The sequence below is a fragment of the Chaetomium fimeti genome, assembly GCF_033439085.1.
Source record: "Chaetomium fimeti strain CBS 168.71 chromosome Unknown B0H64scaffold_7, whole genome shotgun sequence".
In the NCBI taxonomy this organism is placed as follows: domain Eukaryota; kingdom Fungi; phylum Ascomycota; class Sordariomycetes; order Sordariales; family Chaetomiaceae; genus Chaetomium; species Chaetomium fimeti.
Window position 1 is genome coordinate 584984 of NW_026944335.1, and position 16340 is coordinate 601323.

Consider the following 16340-nt stretch of genomic DNA (forward strand, 5'->3'; position numbering starts at 1 on the left):
TTCTTGCCAAAACCCCTTGCCTCCCATCCCTTCGATCCCGAGCCGATCTTGATCTTTTGCACTTTCTCAGTCCTTGTTTTTATCGCAATATACCCAATCCCCATCCCTTGCAAACTCAGTCGCTGGACCTTCGACAGAGTGACGCGTGCACCACCACCCAAGCACGACTACGCTTCCTGACTGGGATATCCTGTTGCCGAGTGACAGAGTCGCAGCGGGGCTTTTCCGATCTCCGAGCTCTTTTTGTTCGTCCCGAGTTTCGACGATCCAGAAAAAAGAAACATCCTACCGCGACAAGCTCCCCGATTACCTCTCTCGACTTCCACCCCGTCCACAATGGCTAAGCCGACACATTTGATCCCGCGGATGTCCGCGAAGGGCCCCTTCTCGGTCGAGGTACCCGGCCAGCAGCCCGTCGAGGGCGAGACCCTCGTTCGTAGACACCCTCTTGCCGTAGACGGCCTCATCAAAACCCCTAATGCCGAGATCACGACCGTCCACGAACTAGTCCGCGCGAGTGTCGCCAAGTTTGGTAATGCCAAGTGCATGGGCTCGCGCAAGTTGGTGCGCACGCACCAGGACAAGAAAATGATCAAGAAAGTCGTCAACGGCGAGGAGCGCGAGGTCGAGAAATCGTGGACCTTCTTCGAGATGAGCCCCTACGAGTACATCAGCTACACCGACTACGAGCGCCTCACCCACCAGCTCGGCGCCGGTCTGCGCAAGTTGGGCCTCGTCAAGGACGACCGCGTGCACGTCTACGCCGCCACCAGCCAGAACTGGCTGGCCATGGCTCACGGCGCCGCCTCGCAGAGCATGCCCATCGTGACGGCTTACGACACGCTGGGCGAGGAGGGTCTGCGCTACTCTATGGTGGCGACCAAGGCTAAGGCCATCTTTTTGGATCCCCATCTTCTGCCTACCCTCACAAACGTCCTGGCCGTCGCTACCGCCGTTCAGACCGTCGTCTGGAACGACCAGCACCAGCTCAACCAAGAACACGCCGACAAGCTCAAGGCCTCGTACCCGCACATCAACATCCTCAGCTTCGACGAGCTCCGGAAAATGGGCGAGGAGAACCCCGTCGATGTGGTTGCGCCAACGCCCGACGACCTCTGCTGCATCATGTACACGTCTGGCTCCACCGGCACCCCCAAGGGTGTCCCGGTGAAGCATTCCGCAGTTATTGCGGCTGGTGAGTCTCCTTGCGTTGAATTGACAATCGCCAAGACAGAGAGCTGACCCAGTGAATCTGCAGTTGCGGGCGCTAGCGTGGTCGTTGAGCAGTTTATTGGACCTGGCGACGGCCTCCTGACATACCTGCCGCTGGCGCATATTCTCGAGTTCGTCTTTGAGCACGCTGCCATTTACTGGGGCGCCACACTGGGTTATGGTAACCCCAAGACTCTCTCGGACGCATCGGTGCGCAACTGCAACGGCGACATTCGGGAGTTCAAGCCTACTATTCTCATCGGCGTGCCCGCCGTCTGGGAGACGGTCAAGAAGGGCATCATCGCCAAGGTTAACGCCGGCAGCGCCGTCGTGCGGGGTCTCTTTTGGGGAGCGCTGGCTCTCAAAGAGACGTTGATGGCCTCAGGGCTGCCCGGCAGCGGTGTTCTGGATGCTGTCGTCTTCAAGAAGATCAAGGAGGCCACGGGCGGGCGTATGAAGCTGTGCCTGAGCGCTGGCGGCCCCGTGTCCAAGGAGACCCAGAAGTTCCTCAGCATGTCCATCTGCCCCATGATTATCGGCTACGGCCTGACCGAGACGACGGCCATGGGCACCCTGCAAAACCCGCTCGAGTGGACCTCGCAGTCGATCGGTGCCATGACGGCCTCGATCGAGGCCAAGCTGGTCGACTTTGCCGACGCTGGCTACTTCGCTACCAACAAGCCGAACCCGCAGGGCGAGATCTGGCTCCGCGGCCCCACAGTACTGTCGGGCTACTACGAGAACGACAAGGAGACGGCCGAGGCCCTTACCGAAGACGGCTGGTTCAAGACGGGCGACATTGGCGAGTGGGACAGGAACGGCCACCTCAAGATCATCGACCGCAAGAAGAACCTCGTCAAGACGCTCAACGGCGAGTACATCGCCCTCGAGAAGCTCGAAGCCACCTACCGGTCGGCTCCCGTCGTCGCCAACATCTGCGTTTACGCCGACATCTCGCAGGCCAAGCCCATCGCCATCATCATTCCGGCCGAGCCTGCGCTCAAGAAACTGGCCGCCTCGATCGGTGTCGAGGGTGAGGGCCTCGAGGTGCTGGTCCACAACAAGAAGGTGCAGAGCGCTGTGCTGAGGGAGCTTCAAACCGCCGGCCGTGCTGGCGGTCTCTCCGGCATTGAGATCGTCGAGGGCGTCGTCGTGGTTGACGACGAGTGGACACCGCAGAACGTAAGCACCATCCCCATCCTCCCTCACAATGAACAGCCGACTAACTTGCGATCCAGTCCCTTGTCACGGCTGCCCAGAAGCTCAACCGCAGGGGTATCCTCGACAAGTACAGGAAGGAGGTAACGGAGGCGTATGGTTCCTCGAGCTAGGCGTTCGTGGAGAAGTACGGCAGTTATGGCAACGGAGATGGTAAGATTGGACAGCGTGTTTTGTGACTACTACTTGTGATATACACTTCCTTTGGTCTGGTTCTTGGTTGTCCGTTTTTGTCATGTTTTGATATGACGTAACGCGCTGCCCGATGGTGCTTGGCTGGGTCTGGCTTGGTCTGGTTTTAGCTACCGTAATGTTTTGTTCCTTCAGCGCATTCACTCTCAACAATATCCCGCGGAGAAATTAGATACAGCTATTTCGTTGTCTTGAGATCTCAAGGTGCCAGTGACAGTTCAGCGTTTGAGATAGCCGATGCAACTGTGTACAAGTAAATCACCGACCGGCAAAGACAGGGGTCAACCTCACCGCACGCTTTCATTTTTCTCACACCGGGGCCGTTGCAGACACAATAATCACATTGCAACATGAACGGTCTGGGGCCAAAAGTTGAAAATAAACGTAGAAAAAAAAGGGTTGTTAAAACAGACAGACACACAAACGAGTTACAGAGACCTCTTGCAGCCGAACCACGGCGCCAAGTGACTGCGCCTCCGTCCCCGTTTCACAAAAAATCTCTCAAGTGTCGACCGGCGCCGCGGTCATACATACACCCTGACCTGGCCTGGGGGCGGAGAGGGTTGTGCCGCCCACCTCTTGTTGCTGTCGAAGAGCCTGGTGGTGGCTGGGTTTCCCACCGAGGGTAGGTGGGCAGATAGGAGGTAGGTAGAGAAAGCCGCCTGGTGGGGAAAAAAGAAGCGCGGCTCTCTTCTCTTGCCAGCTGTAGCAGGCGATACCAGATATGCTGACCCCGGGGTTCGTTTCGCCATTTCCTTCCGTTCATACCCGGGTAACAGTCCCCTCCCCTCCCCACCCTCCACTGAGATCGCCACCACCGGCAACGGGCACGCGCCGGGGTCACACAAGTCCGTCGTAGAGCGAGAGGGCCGAGACGATGGTGGCGTCGCGCTGGCTGCCCTCCTTGAACTCCTGCATGTCGAGGCTGCCGTTCTCGTCCTTGTCCATCATGCGGAAGATCTTGCGCACCCGCTTCTCCGGCGTGTCCTCGTCCTCGGGCAGCTTGACCATCGAGCCGACCTGATCGCGCACGTGACAAGTCGTGGTTAGTTGTTTGATGTTCTGTGGTGGTGGTAGGGAAGGAGAGAGGAGGGGGGACCCACCATCTTGTAGATCGCCTCGACAATCTTGAGCATCTCTTCGTAGCTGATCTTTCCGTCGCCGTCAATGTCGTACAGCTGGAACGCCCAATCGAGCTTGTCCTCCATCTTGCCGCGGCTGGTGACGCTCAGCGCGCAGATAAACTCCTTAAAGTCGATGGTGCCTGACTTGTCCGTGTCGAACACGTTAAAGACGTAGTCGGCAAAGGTGGACGGATCGCCGAAGGGGAAGAACTGAGCGTAGATCTTTTGGAACTCGCTCTTGGTGAGCATGCCCGACGGGCAGTCCTTGAGGAAGCCTGTTGTGCGTGCCCGAGTCAGGTCAGTATTTCTGTGCTCTCCGCCAGTTTGGGTGCGATCGCGCGCTGCTGGATAACCCACCTCTATACCATTGCTGCAACTCTTTCTTGTCAAAATTGGTAGACCGTTGCAGCTCCTTCAGCTGGTCATCCGGGAGCTTCTTCGACTGTCTGCGAGCGGGCGGGAGTGTGTCAGCAACGCACTCCAGACAACGATCCCAAGGTGCTGGTCTCCCAGGTCTTCCTCCCAAGAGAGCGAGCGAGCGCTGAGCGGGTGCCACGGAAAGGGAACGGGCCTCAACGCCGGCTTTCACAAACGCCGACCACCGCCTCCCTCCCAGGTCACGCAGCTCAACACCCAAGGTCCGCCAGAACCCAGCGACCCCGAATTCGACTGCCCACTCACAGATTGCCCATTTCCGAAAGCCAGTTGGGTGATTGTTGCCGCCGTGGCCAGTTGTCCTGACGCTGGCAGCGCCGTGAGGGGTTGAGGGGTGCGTTGCGACAAGGATTGGTGCTCAATTAATGGCTCGATTGGGCGGTTCCGCAGATCGCTCGAGCTTGTTCTTGAGTTATGTAAGGTACTCTCGGTTAGATGCGTGTCTTGCTGCAGATAAGAATAGCTCCCAAAGAGAAAAAGGGAGACGGTAGAGAGTTCGGCGAGATCTGTTGGCTAGAGCGTGGATTTTGCAGGAGGAAGATGTGCTTTTTGGGACTCGGGCGGTTCACTGGCGGGATGGTGACAGAGCAACAATGCGAGGCGGGCAGGGCAAAGTCCAGGCGCGGCGGGATGGGACCGCAGCGGGAGTTTGAGACGGCCTGTGACGATTGCGGGCGCAACTGAGCGATCCCCACTCGTTGGACCTCGCAGATGGAACCCCGGGCGGGGCGGCTCGCACGGCCCTGTTTGCACTGTCCCGCGGGGGCCGGGGGGGCTTGTTGCCCGAACCTGGGAGGAGATCGCACAGGAGGCCTTCACAGATTCTTTTTGCCCGGCGTCAGGTCGCTTCCATCTACCGTTCTACGAGATGTGGGCATGCGTAGATAGGTATGGAGAATACACTCAAAAAGTCGGAAACGAGGCAGAATTCGAGACTACCGACCTAGTAGTTACTATTTGTTTTCCGGTCCAACCCCCGGAGTCTCCCGACAACAACTCATCAACCACCACAGTCCACAGTACACAGTAGGTAACGAGATCCCGACGCTGCGGCTCACAAGGCTAGCTTTGGGGTCGAGTGGCACTGGGTGACTGGGCAATGAGGGGCTCAAATTCAGGGACAATCCAAGCAAAGAGCGGTTCTGGACATCTGGGAAGTGGGCCCGCATCTTCGAGAAGGGACTTGGAAGTTTTGCCGCCTCTCGTCCCACCCGTCGAGCCGTCCGGCAAGAGGCCTCACCATCCACAGCCTCGAAGTTGTGCATCATGAGACCAGTCTGCCAGTCCGCAGTTCTCATTCTCGGCCTCCCGTGCCCACCATAAACTCACACCAACACCCACACCTTCCATTGAGGGAGGGAACCGGCTGGCTGGACAGAAATCCCAAGACGGGAACTTCGGCCGAGCACGCACATCTCCAACTGCACAGTGACACAATGCAGCAGCACAGGGGAAAATGTAGCGCGGGAATTGTCGCCAATCATTTTCTTCCCGCCTGCCTGATGTTGTCGAGAGACTCCGGACCTCAACACCAAAAAAACGAGAACGAGGGGTCCTCTCTCGCAACCCCCGCTCTCCATCGTGGCTGTGCAACGCGCCAAGAGGTCAAAAATTCAATGCAGTCCGCCAATCAGTCGCCATCCGGATCCAAATCGTGCAACGGCCTCCTCGGAGCAGCACTCGCGTGGCGATGACTGCGAGGGGCGAGGTGACACAACTGATAGTGAGTGAATGCAAGCGGTCACTGAAGCAACTGTGACAGGCCGTAAGTAAATATTTACCGGACAGCACTGGCAATAAGGAGAAATTTAACCAAGAAAATATGCTTCCATTCCGATGTATCGTCCGTAAGGGAAAGAAAGTGCTACCTAGTTACCAGTGGTCTGTACAGTACATGTATATGCGTGCCCCAAACAGACCCTTCCTCGCCATGCTTCCATCCTACCATGCCATCATCATATGGACCTTAGCGCTACCCGAAACCAGTAGAAAAAGGGGGGATCGAGAAACAAACAAAAAAGATAACCCAGGGAATGACGACGGGCTCCAGGCGCCGAAAACAACCGAAAGCAAAGAAAGAGAGCCAGCCCACTTTTCCATTCCCGCCCCCCAGACCGCCAATCCATAACCCCCGCCTCCAACCCACACCGCTCGCCGTCATACAAGGGGACAGATCCCCGCGCCCCATCACCCGACGACAGCCTTCATGCTCAAGCTCTCCAGGAAGCCACCGAGATCCTCCTTCTTCACCTCCACCACGCAGTGCTCGAAGCTGTCGATGCGCACCCGCGCGTTCGTCTCGCCCACCACGTCCTGGAACGCCGTGCCGAACCGGTTCAACCCGTACCCCCTCTCGCGCGAGCCGTCCTCCCCATCCTCCTCCGCATCGCTCTCCTCCTCCTCATCCTCCTCACTGTCCTCCTCACTCTCCGTATCCTCCTCCTCCTCCTCCCCCCCATCATCCCCCCCACCCGCACCCCCACTCCCATTAGCCTCCTCCCTCAACCTCTTCCTCGCCGCCCTCTTCTCCTCCCTCACGCGCTCCCTCACCCGCCGCGCCTCCTCCCGCGCCTTCCCCCGCTCCTCCTTCTCCAGCGCCCTCTTCTTGGCCGCCTCGCGGTCGCCAAAGGCCGAGTCGGGCCCACCCCCACCCCCAGTCCCAACAACGACATAGACGCCGCGCTGCTCGTCGAGGCTGGCGACGACGAGCGGGGTGCCGCGGCCGCCGTGGGCGAGGCGGCCTCCGGAGGCGTCGCGCTCCTGCTCGGCGAGGGCCTCGCCGATCCACAGGGCGAGTTTCGTCAGCGCGCCCGGGTGGTTGAAGAGCGCGGCGTCCGGGGCGGCGTCCTTGACCACGCACATGCGGAACGCGCGCAGGTGCGAGATTTGCTTCTTTTTGAGGACGGTTGTGCCCGTGGTGAAGATGGCGCGGTGGAGGAAGAGCGCGGTGGGCAGGCCGGCCTTGAGGGACTCGATGTCCTCGAGCGCGTCGTAGGCTTCCCAGAAGCGGGGGAGCCACTCCTCGCTGGCGGCGGGGCCCGCGGTGGAGGGGAGGAGGTCCTGGGAGGGGTTGGCGGTGGAGGAAGGGTCGGAGGAGGAGGGGGACGCGATGGTGTTCTTGCCGACTTCGAGGAGCGCGCCGATGACGACGCCCACGTCTTGCGCGCTGAGGGTCGCGCGCCAGCCCCAGCTGCGCACGAAGCCCCAGCCGTCTTTGGCGCCGCCTCGGTCTTTGGCGTCCGTGTCGATGGTCGGCACGAGCTCGTCCAGGTTGTACAGGGAGGCGTACTTGAGGAGCTTGGTGCGCAGCTCCCGCTTGAGCATCATGTCCATGTGCGCGTAGCTCTGCTTGCACTGGACCAGGCTGACGCCCATCTTGGCGAGGAGCTTGTGCAGCCGCTTGAGGCCCGTTTCGCTCCACGTTTTTAGGCGGGAGAAGAGGTAAGGGGAGTGCAGCATGCTGTCGTAGAGACTCCAGTGCCTAATGAGTAGAAATTTGGGTTCTGGCGATAGGCGGATGCTCGTGTCCTCGGGGCTGCGTGCTGTAGTCGGGATGATGCCCGTATTTTCGGGCAGGACCCGGCCGTTGCCAATCTCGGGAGGGTTCAACCGTCGTACTTCATCTCGCAAGAGCTGCCGTATCCTCGCGCCGCGCATTCCCATCCAGCCGGTGGCGGGGCGTGCCGCGTCAGCACTGCGAACGGGCACCGCAATGCCCGCCGAGGAGCGCCCATAGAGCTCCATGGACGAGACACCGACGATGGCCATCCACAGAAGGTCATTGTCTTCGCGGCCGAGCTCAGAGGCAAGTGAGTACATCATGGAAGAGACGGGCTCCGAATATGAGGCACCCAACCGGTAGTAGTCCCTCAGAATGCTCTCGTTTTTGCGCCGTAGACGTAAAAGCTTCCGCCTCATCGTCCGCGCTGATGGTGCCCTTAGCGGCTGAGCAGGCGTCGGGGGTTCCAATCCGTCGCTTGAAAAGATGGCGTCGTCTCTGAGTGATATCAGGCCGCGCTGAGCCGGGCGCCGAGGCGAGTCTGGAATCGGGGTAGACTGGGTAAGGTTAGCCAACAATGATAAAAAGAAACACCCGAACGCAACGCACCGAGTTACTCCTCCTCCTCTGCTTCGGGCGATCATCCTCCTCTTCACTATCCTCGTCGAGGAAGTCCCACGACTTCCGCTTCTGCCCTGCCCGTGATGTCTCAACTACCGGCGCCGCCTCCTCCTCAACGTCGCTCTCCTCGTCGTCATCGCTATCCCCCAAATCCTCGCCATTATCCTCGATCTCAGGCATATCCACAAGCGCAAGATACGCCTCCTTCTCCTTTGCCAAATCATCCTCAATATCCCCATCATCAAACACCACAATCCCCCCCTTGCCCGGCCGATACGCCCGGTCGATACAACCCGCCCTGACACCAACCGGCGCCCTCGCCGCAAACGTCGTAGCCTCCTCGGTCTCGGGCTCGAGCGGAAACCCACCAAACACATTCCCCAAGTTCCACGGCCGGTGCGCATCCACCACCCAGACCTCCACCCCCCCAAAACTCGTCCCATCCCCCTCCCCACCACTATCACCCTCCTCCCCCTCCAGCCCCAACACGGCCCCTAGATCCGCCATACCCCCGACACCAAGACACACAACCACCCCGCCGGCGCCGCCGCGGGACTCGGCCATGGGGCTGACCAGGTCGCGGCCGACGCGCTCGAGGTCGGCGTAGCCGGCGACGGGCTGGATCTTGTGCGGGATGTAGTCGTGCTTGAACAGGCGCGTCAGGATGCGGCAGGCGCACAGCGCGTCGGGTTCCAGGGCGACGAGGATGAGCACGGGCGGGGAGAGTGGGTGGCGCGTGTTCTGCAGGTGCAGGTACAGCTTGGAGAGCAGCGCCCGCGGGAGGTACATGGTTGTGGCGGGTTTGGGTCTGTGGATGGGCGGGTGTGGGTGTGGTTTGGTTGGTGGTGGTTTGGTGGTTTGATTAGGATAAGGTGTTGAGGGCGGGCATTGGAGGCGGTTGAGGGTCGGGTTTGGGCGTGGATTGTGTTGGTTAGGTTGCTGGTGAGGTTGTTGGGAGGGAGGTACCAAGTCAGCGTGGGAGCTGTCGAGCGTACAGATTAGGGACGCGGTCTGTTCGTGATTTTCGAGTTTAATTGGAATTGGGAAGGACAGCTAGGTAGGTGGTCATGGACGGGACCAAGAGTGTAAACAGCTCTGGTTGAAATGTCCAGTGTCGATCCTAGGGCACAAAATACACGGATTCGGTCGGGTCTGGTGTCTAGCAAAACAGTCGAGTTGGTGTTTGTGGAATCGAGTCTTCCACTCCCAGTTAAGACAATGCACGCACGCACCACTGCAAGACGCGCTTCGAACGACGCGACGTGGGGAGCAATACACCGTTGGATGGCACGTATCTTACTGTGCCGCTGCACTGTGCGGGTACCTCAACACCTCAAATTGATCGCGCGATGGATTGATGGATGGGCTGGGTCTGCACAGACCAGTCGCTGGATTGCTTGAGATTGCCCATCGAGTCTGCCTGCGAGCCTGCCCCGCTGTTGCTCGCATTCCATGGATCCGCCCTTTCCACAACCAGCACTCCACGGCGGCGCAGACGATTCTGCCCCTCATTTGTCTGCCGGCTGCCTGACCGCTCCTTTTCCGCGGTTGACACTGTATCTGATTCAGTTTCCTGCAAATGTTCCGCCCACCTGCCCGTTCTGACACAGACGAGGCAGCATCTTCTGCACGATCCGAGTCGGTTGCGGTGCCACCCCGACGGGACAGGACACGGGTAGGCACTCTACACCGTATGGTATGATGTTTCGAGGAAACATGGAACCCCTCCTTAGGTTGCCAACCTGCCGGTCTTCCAGTCTACCCTCCCCTCCATTGTCCGGTATTGTTATTGCACATTGTATCATCCAAGCGCGGCAGTAGCATCAGAGCAGCAACACCGCACCACCAGCAGCGGGGCTTTACCCGATCTCGGGCTCATTTTGTTGCCCCTCTCCCCCGGGAGGTGCACCTAGTGTTGCATCCAGTCTTCAAGGTCGACTTCTTCTCTTCTGGCTCCAGTGCCCGATCATGATCGGCCCCCTCGCTTGCAGAGTGCGGTGAGTTGTGATGCTACTGGTCACCCGGCACATTTGTTGTGCCTTGGCGGGCCAGTTACCGACGCTCTGGTTACTGGTAACGCCGCCCCGAGCTGTTGGTCGCGCTCAAGTTGCCTCCACGTCCCGGCGCTGTGGTTGAGCTCCCCCTCTCCGAACGGCCCCCGCAGGGGGGGTGTCGGGCGTTGGGCAGCGGTTCGTCTGCCGTGGACCTGCACCCATCCGCCGAGCTGGGTCGACCAGGCCTGTACCGTGGGGCAGGGTCGCCAGCAGAGGGGTCCGGATGCGGTCATGGCGTGCTCTTTGATGCAGCCATGCTGCACCAGATGCCACCATCTCCCGCGTTACAGCAGGTGGCCGTCCTTGATTGGCTCTCTCCCCGAGACGGCCGGCTGGATATCCACCGCTCCACCCTCCAAGGCTCCATGGAAGCAGCCCCATCGAGCTCGCAAGGTGCATCTGGCGAGTCGTCTCGCCTCCGCGTTTCCCTGTCTTCTCCGCCCTTGCGTGTGGCCCGGACGAGATATTTAGCTCGTTCTCTAGTTTCTGGGTGGTTGCCCTTTTCCCGCTCGCCTGCCATGACTGGTACGCTTGACCGAGCTCGACGGAGTTCGTCCGCCTCACGGGATCTGCTTCGTCTCCAGCCGGCCCACGTACATATAGTTGAATGCTACGCCCTTGCTGCCAGTTGTCCACAGGAAAGCCAGCAGTCTTTGCTCTTTGCCCGCCACCCGCATCACAACAAGTGGTCACCTGTGCTAACAAACAGTACACTTACCTCCCTGACTTGGCCTGGCATTGTCCCCCCCGCGCCCTAACCTCCTTTCCCCCACCCCCTTTTCCCTCGTATATTACCGCCGCCCGGCAGTCTGAGTGCACTGTAAGGCATATATCCTCTCCGACGAAGGCTCCGTGGAGATGTTCTTGGCCGGCACCTGCCGTCTCACAACAACTATCACAGTCCAACACCAACGGGGCGCTAGCCTGAGGTACCCCTTCAGGGGTTATTCGTCCGTGGATGCAAGGGGAGACGGGCAGCTCTCCGCCCGGGATGGAGGAAGACGGCATCATCGAACCGCTCAGGGACGATGACCTGCCCGAGGCAGCCCGTGAAGTGACGTCCGACTACGATCCCAGCGAGGAGGAAACTACCTTTGGCTCTCTCACCTCGAGCGTCGGCGACCATGTGTGGGAGTATGGGAGGTATGTCGGTGGACTTCTGCTGTCGTGATCCTACCATGTCGGCGCTAAACTAGACGTAGGCGGTACCACGCTTACCGGTATGGGAGGTACCCCATCCCGAACGATGAAGAAGAGTACAAACGAGAATCGCTACGACACACGATGCTGAAGGAGCTGCTGAACGGCAAGATGTATTTGGCACCGGTCGGAGACAACCCCCAAAAGATCATCGACCTAGGCACGGGGTTTGGGGAGTGGGCCATCGAAGGTACGTGGTCGAGACAGGATAACAAAACGGAAACTGACACACAAGTCAGTCGGTGAAACGTTCCCCAGTGCCAGAGTAACGGGAGTGGATCTCTCTCCCATCCAACCGCACTGGATCCCGCCCAATGTCGACTTCATCGTCGACGACATTGAGGATGAGTGGATCCATGCGAGTGACTACGACTTTGCCCACTTCCGCTTCGTCAACAGCCTACTCAGGGACAACAAGGAAACCCTACGCAAAGTTCTAGAGTAAGCTTTGTACATACCTCCGGACACTCTGGGGACAAGTTGCTAACCCCATGGCTCAAGAAATCTCAAACCAGGTGGCTGGGTCGAGGTCGAGGATATCATGCCACGATTAGCCTCCGACGATAACACCGTTTCACCCGAACATCCCCTGATCAGATTCTACTCGATCCTCGGACCGGCGTTGGTAGAAAATTACGGATTCGACATCTACATTTTAAACAACTTACCCAGTCTGCTGGAGGAGTTGGGCTTCGTCAACGTGCAGAGGAAGGTGTTTCACATGCCCGTGGGCGAGTGGGCGCGAGACTCCCACCTGCGGCTCCTCGGCGGCTATTTCCGCGAGGTCGTTGTCGATTTCGTGGGGGCCATGGCCTCACGGCCGCTCGTCGAAGCCGGGGTCGACAAAGAAGAGATCGCGGACCTCGTCAGAGATATCACGGAGGCGGCCAGCAACAGACGCATCCACGGCTATCTGCCGATCCACTTCGTCTGGGCCCAAAAGCCGCCAGCCTGAACACCACACACGGCCAGATATTGCTATCCTCCCCGAAGCAACCAGCCAGTCCCGGGGCGTCCCACCACACGATGAAGAATAACACCCCGAACCCAGCAAGCCCATGCAACGCAACCTGCACGCGAGTCAGCCAGCCATCCATCCATCCGATATCCCCAACCCAGCCGGCCACTCACCACAGCTCCCGAGACCGACCGACCGACCAAAGTTCCCAAGGAGAGAGAAGAGAGACCCCGACCCGTCACCGAACGCTCCCCAATTTGCCGAGCGAGAGAACCCGACCGGGCAGCTGCACGACGCCGTTCCCGGCTTCTTTTTTTTTGGCCCTCTTTGACCGAACCGACCCCTCATCGTGCCGGCCCCAGGCGTGGCGTTGCAGTGCATGCTGCGTTCGATGCGGGTCTGGCCCGCCCGTGCGGCCGCCCCCCCTTTTCCCCCTCTCCCCGCCCGCCCTCATGGGCGTCCCCATGGGCGTTTGGGTGTTCATATGGTATGCATGCCGGGGAGAGAGGAAGGGAGTCCCGCTGTGGGTGGTGGGTGTGGTTGATGGCTGGTTTGGTTGTGCCGTGCCGTGTTTGCCGGGGTTTGGGCGGTGGTGCTGTCCGGATTCTATGGGGGGTGGTGGGCGTGGGTGGTTGGGTTTGGGGATATGGGAGGTGTGGATTTGTGCCGGTGGAAGGGAAGGGAGTAAAGAACCATGTGCGTTTCCCTTGTCGGCTTTGATAGGGCGATTCGGATGCCGAGATCGTTGACGTCGGGTTCCCGAGAGACTGGCTGTTCAGTGAGGTACTTGTAAAACTTGTTAACGGGAACGGTCAAGGCTTCCTGTGGAAGGGATGCGAGGCTGCCTACCTATTCGTACCTAGGTATATAGGTATCTGATCGAACAAGCTATCCCATCCCCATTTGCGTTAGGTACCTAGTCGTACCTCGGGCTCTCACCAACCCGCACACGTGCACCTATCCATCTTCTACACAGCAGATACATACAGTACAACCCTGGTTTGTTTGTTAGCGCGCCCCATTCGGCAGGGGTCCCGGTTCAAAAGTTGAAAACCCCTACCCTGACAGCCCAACAACGGTTTAAAATGGAGGAAACTGTGATAAATAGAATCTTTTATGAAGACAATTCTAGTCAGGACCTTTTTTCTGTTGAAGAAGGCGCCGTTTTGCCGTTGAGTTGGAGATTTTGGCATGGACCCCGGTCTTGAAGTCACGCGCTAACGAACAAACCAGGGGTGGACTGTACATGTACATACATTACCAGTTGGCTTGCCTCCGTGACAAACAAACCCCTAGCTTGTTTAAAGGCTTGATAACTACCTAACCGTACCAATTACCAAAATAGTAGTTTCAAGTTTTCCGGTCGTTTATCTACCTGCTGTGTATTCCCGTAATTGGTGAGAAAATGGGAGAAATGGTCGGCAGCGGGGAGGCAAACAGGGAGAACCCAGGAACGTCATTAACAGAAGGTGTGGCGCTGGGACGGCCCGTTGAGGATCGCTACACAGGGGAAGCGACCCGCATCTTTTCCCCAATCACCTAACAAGATTCCACCACAACTCCCTACCGGCGATTGCTACGCTCCATTTTGACGACTTCCATCTCACGCGATATTCTCAAGTGTCATCTCCATCCACCTAATTTTATCTAGGAGTGAGTCTAGAACTTATCGCTCCTTGCCAAGTTAACTCCCCCGAAACGATACTGACAAGCGGACAGGACTAACTACCGACCTCCCTAACCTACCTTGCCTTTACCTCTTTCATTTCCCACTCGTCGGACATCTCAAATGGATATTCCTAGCCCCCATGACCGACTGGAAGCCCATTGCTTGGCTGCAGCAAAGCAGATCGTTCCCGAGTGCGCTGCTATCTTAAGGGGCGATGTCATCTGCGGGGGCGTGACAGACTGCGGCGATCCTCTTGTTCAGCTCCTCCAGCGACAAGCATCACAACTACTCACGTTCGCCGAGTGCCGATGGGGTGAGGATTTGGACGTAGAGGTGCCGAAAGCTGTGTGTGGAAAGGCACTGCTACTTAAACGGTTGAACGACCTCATATCCTCGGCATACCGTAAGTCTTATGCCTACACCTTCAAGGACCTGCCAGCGTGCTGGCACCAGCTGTACACGGACGCAAGTATCCTGAAGTTTAGCGTACTGTACATATCGTGGGCCCCCGCGAGACTCTGGGGCAAATGGCCGTATGACAGAAACAGGGCAGAGAAACAGTTGGATGACATGATCCAGACGCTCGATCGCGCAATCATACTTGCTGGCGCAGCTGGGGAGAAACGGGGCAGGGTGTGGATCGACAGAGCGTTGGCTCTCCTCGAGGAGGTCTGGCAGGTGTCGTCGCCCCTAAACAACACCCTCACCGCGACTTCCGCGGACGAGAGGCCACAGAAGAAACCCAAAACATCAAATCCCTGGGGCGAAGCGCCCTCTTTCTCGTCCCACGAACCCTTCACTCCCGAGGTCACCCACCCAGTCCGTCGCGTCCACGACATCCCTCTCGAGGACTTCCAAACCTACCTTGACACCCGCGAAGCCGACGCTCTCGGTCCACTTCCGCTGGTCATCACCGGCCTAATCTCCGACTGGCCGGCGCTGACCACGCATCCCTGGCGCAAGCCCAGCTACCTCCTCTCGCGCACCTTTGACGGCCGCCGCCTCGTCCCTATCGAGGTCGGGCGAAGCTACGTCGACCCCGACTGGGGGCAGGAGATCCTCCCGTTCGGCGCCTTCCTCAAACAGCACATCACCGACCCCGACGACCCGCAAACCACCACCACCACCGCGCGGAAAACAGGCTACCTCGCGCAGCACCCGCTGCTCACGCACCTCCCCGCCCTCCGCCAGGACATCCTCCTGCCCGACCTCGTCTACACCACCCCGCCACCCCACCCCATCCCCCCCCCTCCAAAAGCACAAGCACAAGCACAAGCACCAGCCCAACCCCACCTCCACCCGCCACCCCTCGCCGCAACCCCCCCGGACGAGGACGAGGACGCACCAGAGCTCACCCCCGACCTCCTCCTCACGGACCAAGAACCGAAGCTCAACGCCTGGTTCGGGCCCCCGGGCACCATCACCCCCTTGCACACGGACCCGCACCACAACCTGCTCGCCCAGGTGGTCGGGCGCAAGTACGTGCGCCTGTACGCGCCGTGGGCGGGGGGCGGGGCGGTGGCGGCGCAGGCGCGGGGCCGGGAGGGCGGGGTGGACATGGGGAATACGAGTAGGGTGGACGTGGGTGTTTTGGAGGGGTGGGATGATGGTGCGGTGGGGGGTGATGGCCTGGTGGGGGATGATGATGACGCGGTGTGGGATGGGGGTTGGGGTGGTGAATCGGGGGGTGATGGAGGAGGAGGAGGAGGAGAAGAAGAAGGAGGAGAAAAAGGGAGGAGTGGTGGTGGGAAGGACGGTGGTGAGAAGGATGGTGGTAAGAAGGATGGTGGTAAGATGCATGGTGCTAAAAGGCATCGTGTTACGATGCATTGTGCTAAAATGCATGGTGCGAAGAAGGATGGCGCTGAGAAGGACAGCGCTGGGAAGCATGGTGCTAAGAATAAGGATGGCGCTGACAAGCATGGTACTGAGAAGCATGGCGCTGAGAAGGACGGTGCTAACACGTCTAGTAAAAGGACCCACGTATGGCCGAACCACGCGTGGGGGAGTAACCCCGTCAAGGTCGAGTATGTGGACTGTATCCTCAACGAGGGCGACGTGCTGTACATACCCGTCGGGTGGTGGCACTACGTGAGGGGGCTCAGTGTGAGCTTCAGCGTGAGCTTCTGGTGGAATTAGACACAGACGATGACCGTTA

The 16340-nt window shown here is 59.1% G+C and overlaps 6 protein-coding genes across 6 annotated transcripts; 4 read left to right on the forward strand and 2 right to left on the reverse strand.

Moving 5' to 3' along the window:
* Positions 1-220: 220 nt before the first annotated feature.
* B0H64DRAFT_224665 (uncharacterized protein) lies at positions 221-2758 on the forward strand. The gene is made up of 3 exons (XM_062799623.1): positions 221-1195; positions 1259-2394; positions 2451-2758. The coding sequence occupies exons 1-3, from the start codon at positions 337-339 to the stop codon at positions 2541-2543; spliced, it is 2088 nt and encodes a 695-aa protein (XP_062655742.1). The 5' UTR covers positions 221-336; the 3' UTR covers positions 2544-2758.
* A 654-nt stretch (positions 2759-3412) lies between these two features.
* B0H64DRAFT_406035 (uncharacterized protein) lies at positions 3413-4841 on the reverse strand. The gene is made up of 4 exons (XM_062804478.1): positions 4428-4841; positions 4104-4192; positions 3726-4021; positions 3413-3642 (listed from the first exon to the last, which is right to left on the reverse strand). Exons 1-4 carry the CDS (start codon positions 4436-4438, stop codon positions 3463-3465), a joined length of 576 nt encoding a protein of 191 aa, XP_062655743.1. The 5' UTR covers positions 4439-4841; the 3' UTR covers positions 3413-3462.
* A 1496-nt stretch (positions 4842-6337) lies between these two features.
* B0H64DRAFT_435033 (CDC45 family) lies at positions 6338-9518 on the reverse strand. The gene is made up of 2 exons (XM_062806118.1): positions 8290-9518; positions 6338-8237 (listed from the first exon to the last, which is right to left on the reverse strand). Exons 1-2 carry the CDS (start codon positions 9088-9090, stop codon positions 6369-6371), a joined length of 2670 nt encoding a protein of 889 aa, XP_062655744.1. The 5' UTR covers positions 9091-9518; the 3' UTR covers positions 6338-6368.
* Positions 9519-11346: 1828 nt separating this feature from the next.
* On the forward strand, positions 11347-12510 carry B0H64DRAFT_376800 (S-adenosyl-L-methionine-dependent methyltransferase; the record flags this gene model as incomplete). The annotated part of the gene is made up of 4 exons (XM_062802496.1): positions 11347-11498; positions 11558-11745; positions 11795-11996; positions 12057-12510. 4 exons carry the CDS (start codon positions 11347-11349, stop codon positions 12508-12510), a joined length of 996 nt encoding a protein of 331 aa, XP_062655745.1.
* On the forward strand, positions 12222-13427 carry B0H64DRAFT_224717 (uncharacterized protein). The gene has a single exon (XM_062799624.1). It carries the CDS (start codon positions 12582-12584, stop codon positions 13260-13262), a length of 681 nt encoding a protein of 226 aa, XP_062655746.1. The 5' UTR covers positions 12222-12581; the 3' UTR covers positions 13263-13427.
* A 599-nt stretch (positions 13428-14026) lies between these two features.
* Positions 14027-16321, forward strand: B0H64DRAFT_477408 (cupin-like domain-containing protein; the record flags this gene model as incomplete). The annotated part of the gene is made up of 2 exons (XM_062808200.1): positions 14027-14166; positions 14233-16321. Exon 2 carries the CDS (start codon positions 14303-14305, stop codon positions 16319-16321), a length of 2019 nt encoding a protein of 672 aa, XP_062655747.1. The 5' UTR covers positions 14027-14166; positions 14233-14302.
* Positions 16322-16340: the final 19 nt, after the last annotated feature.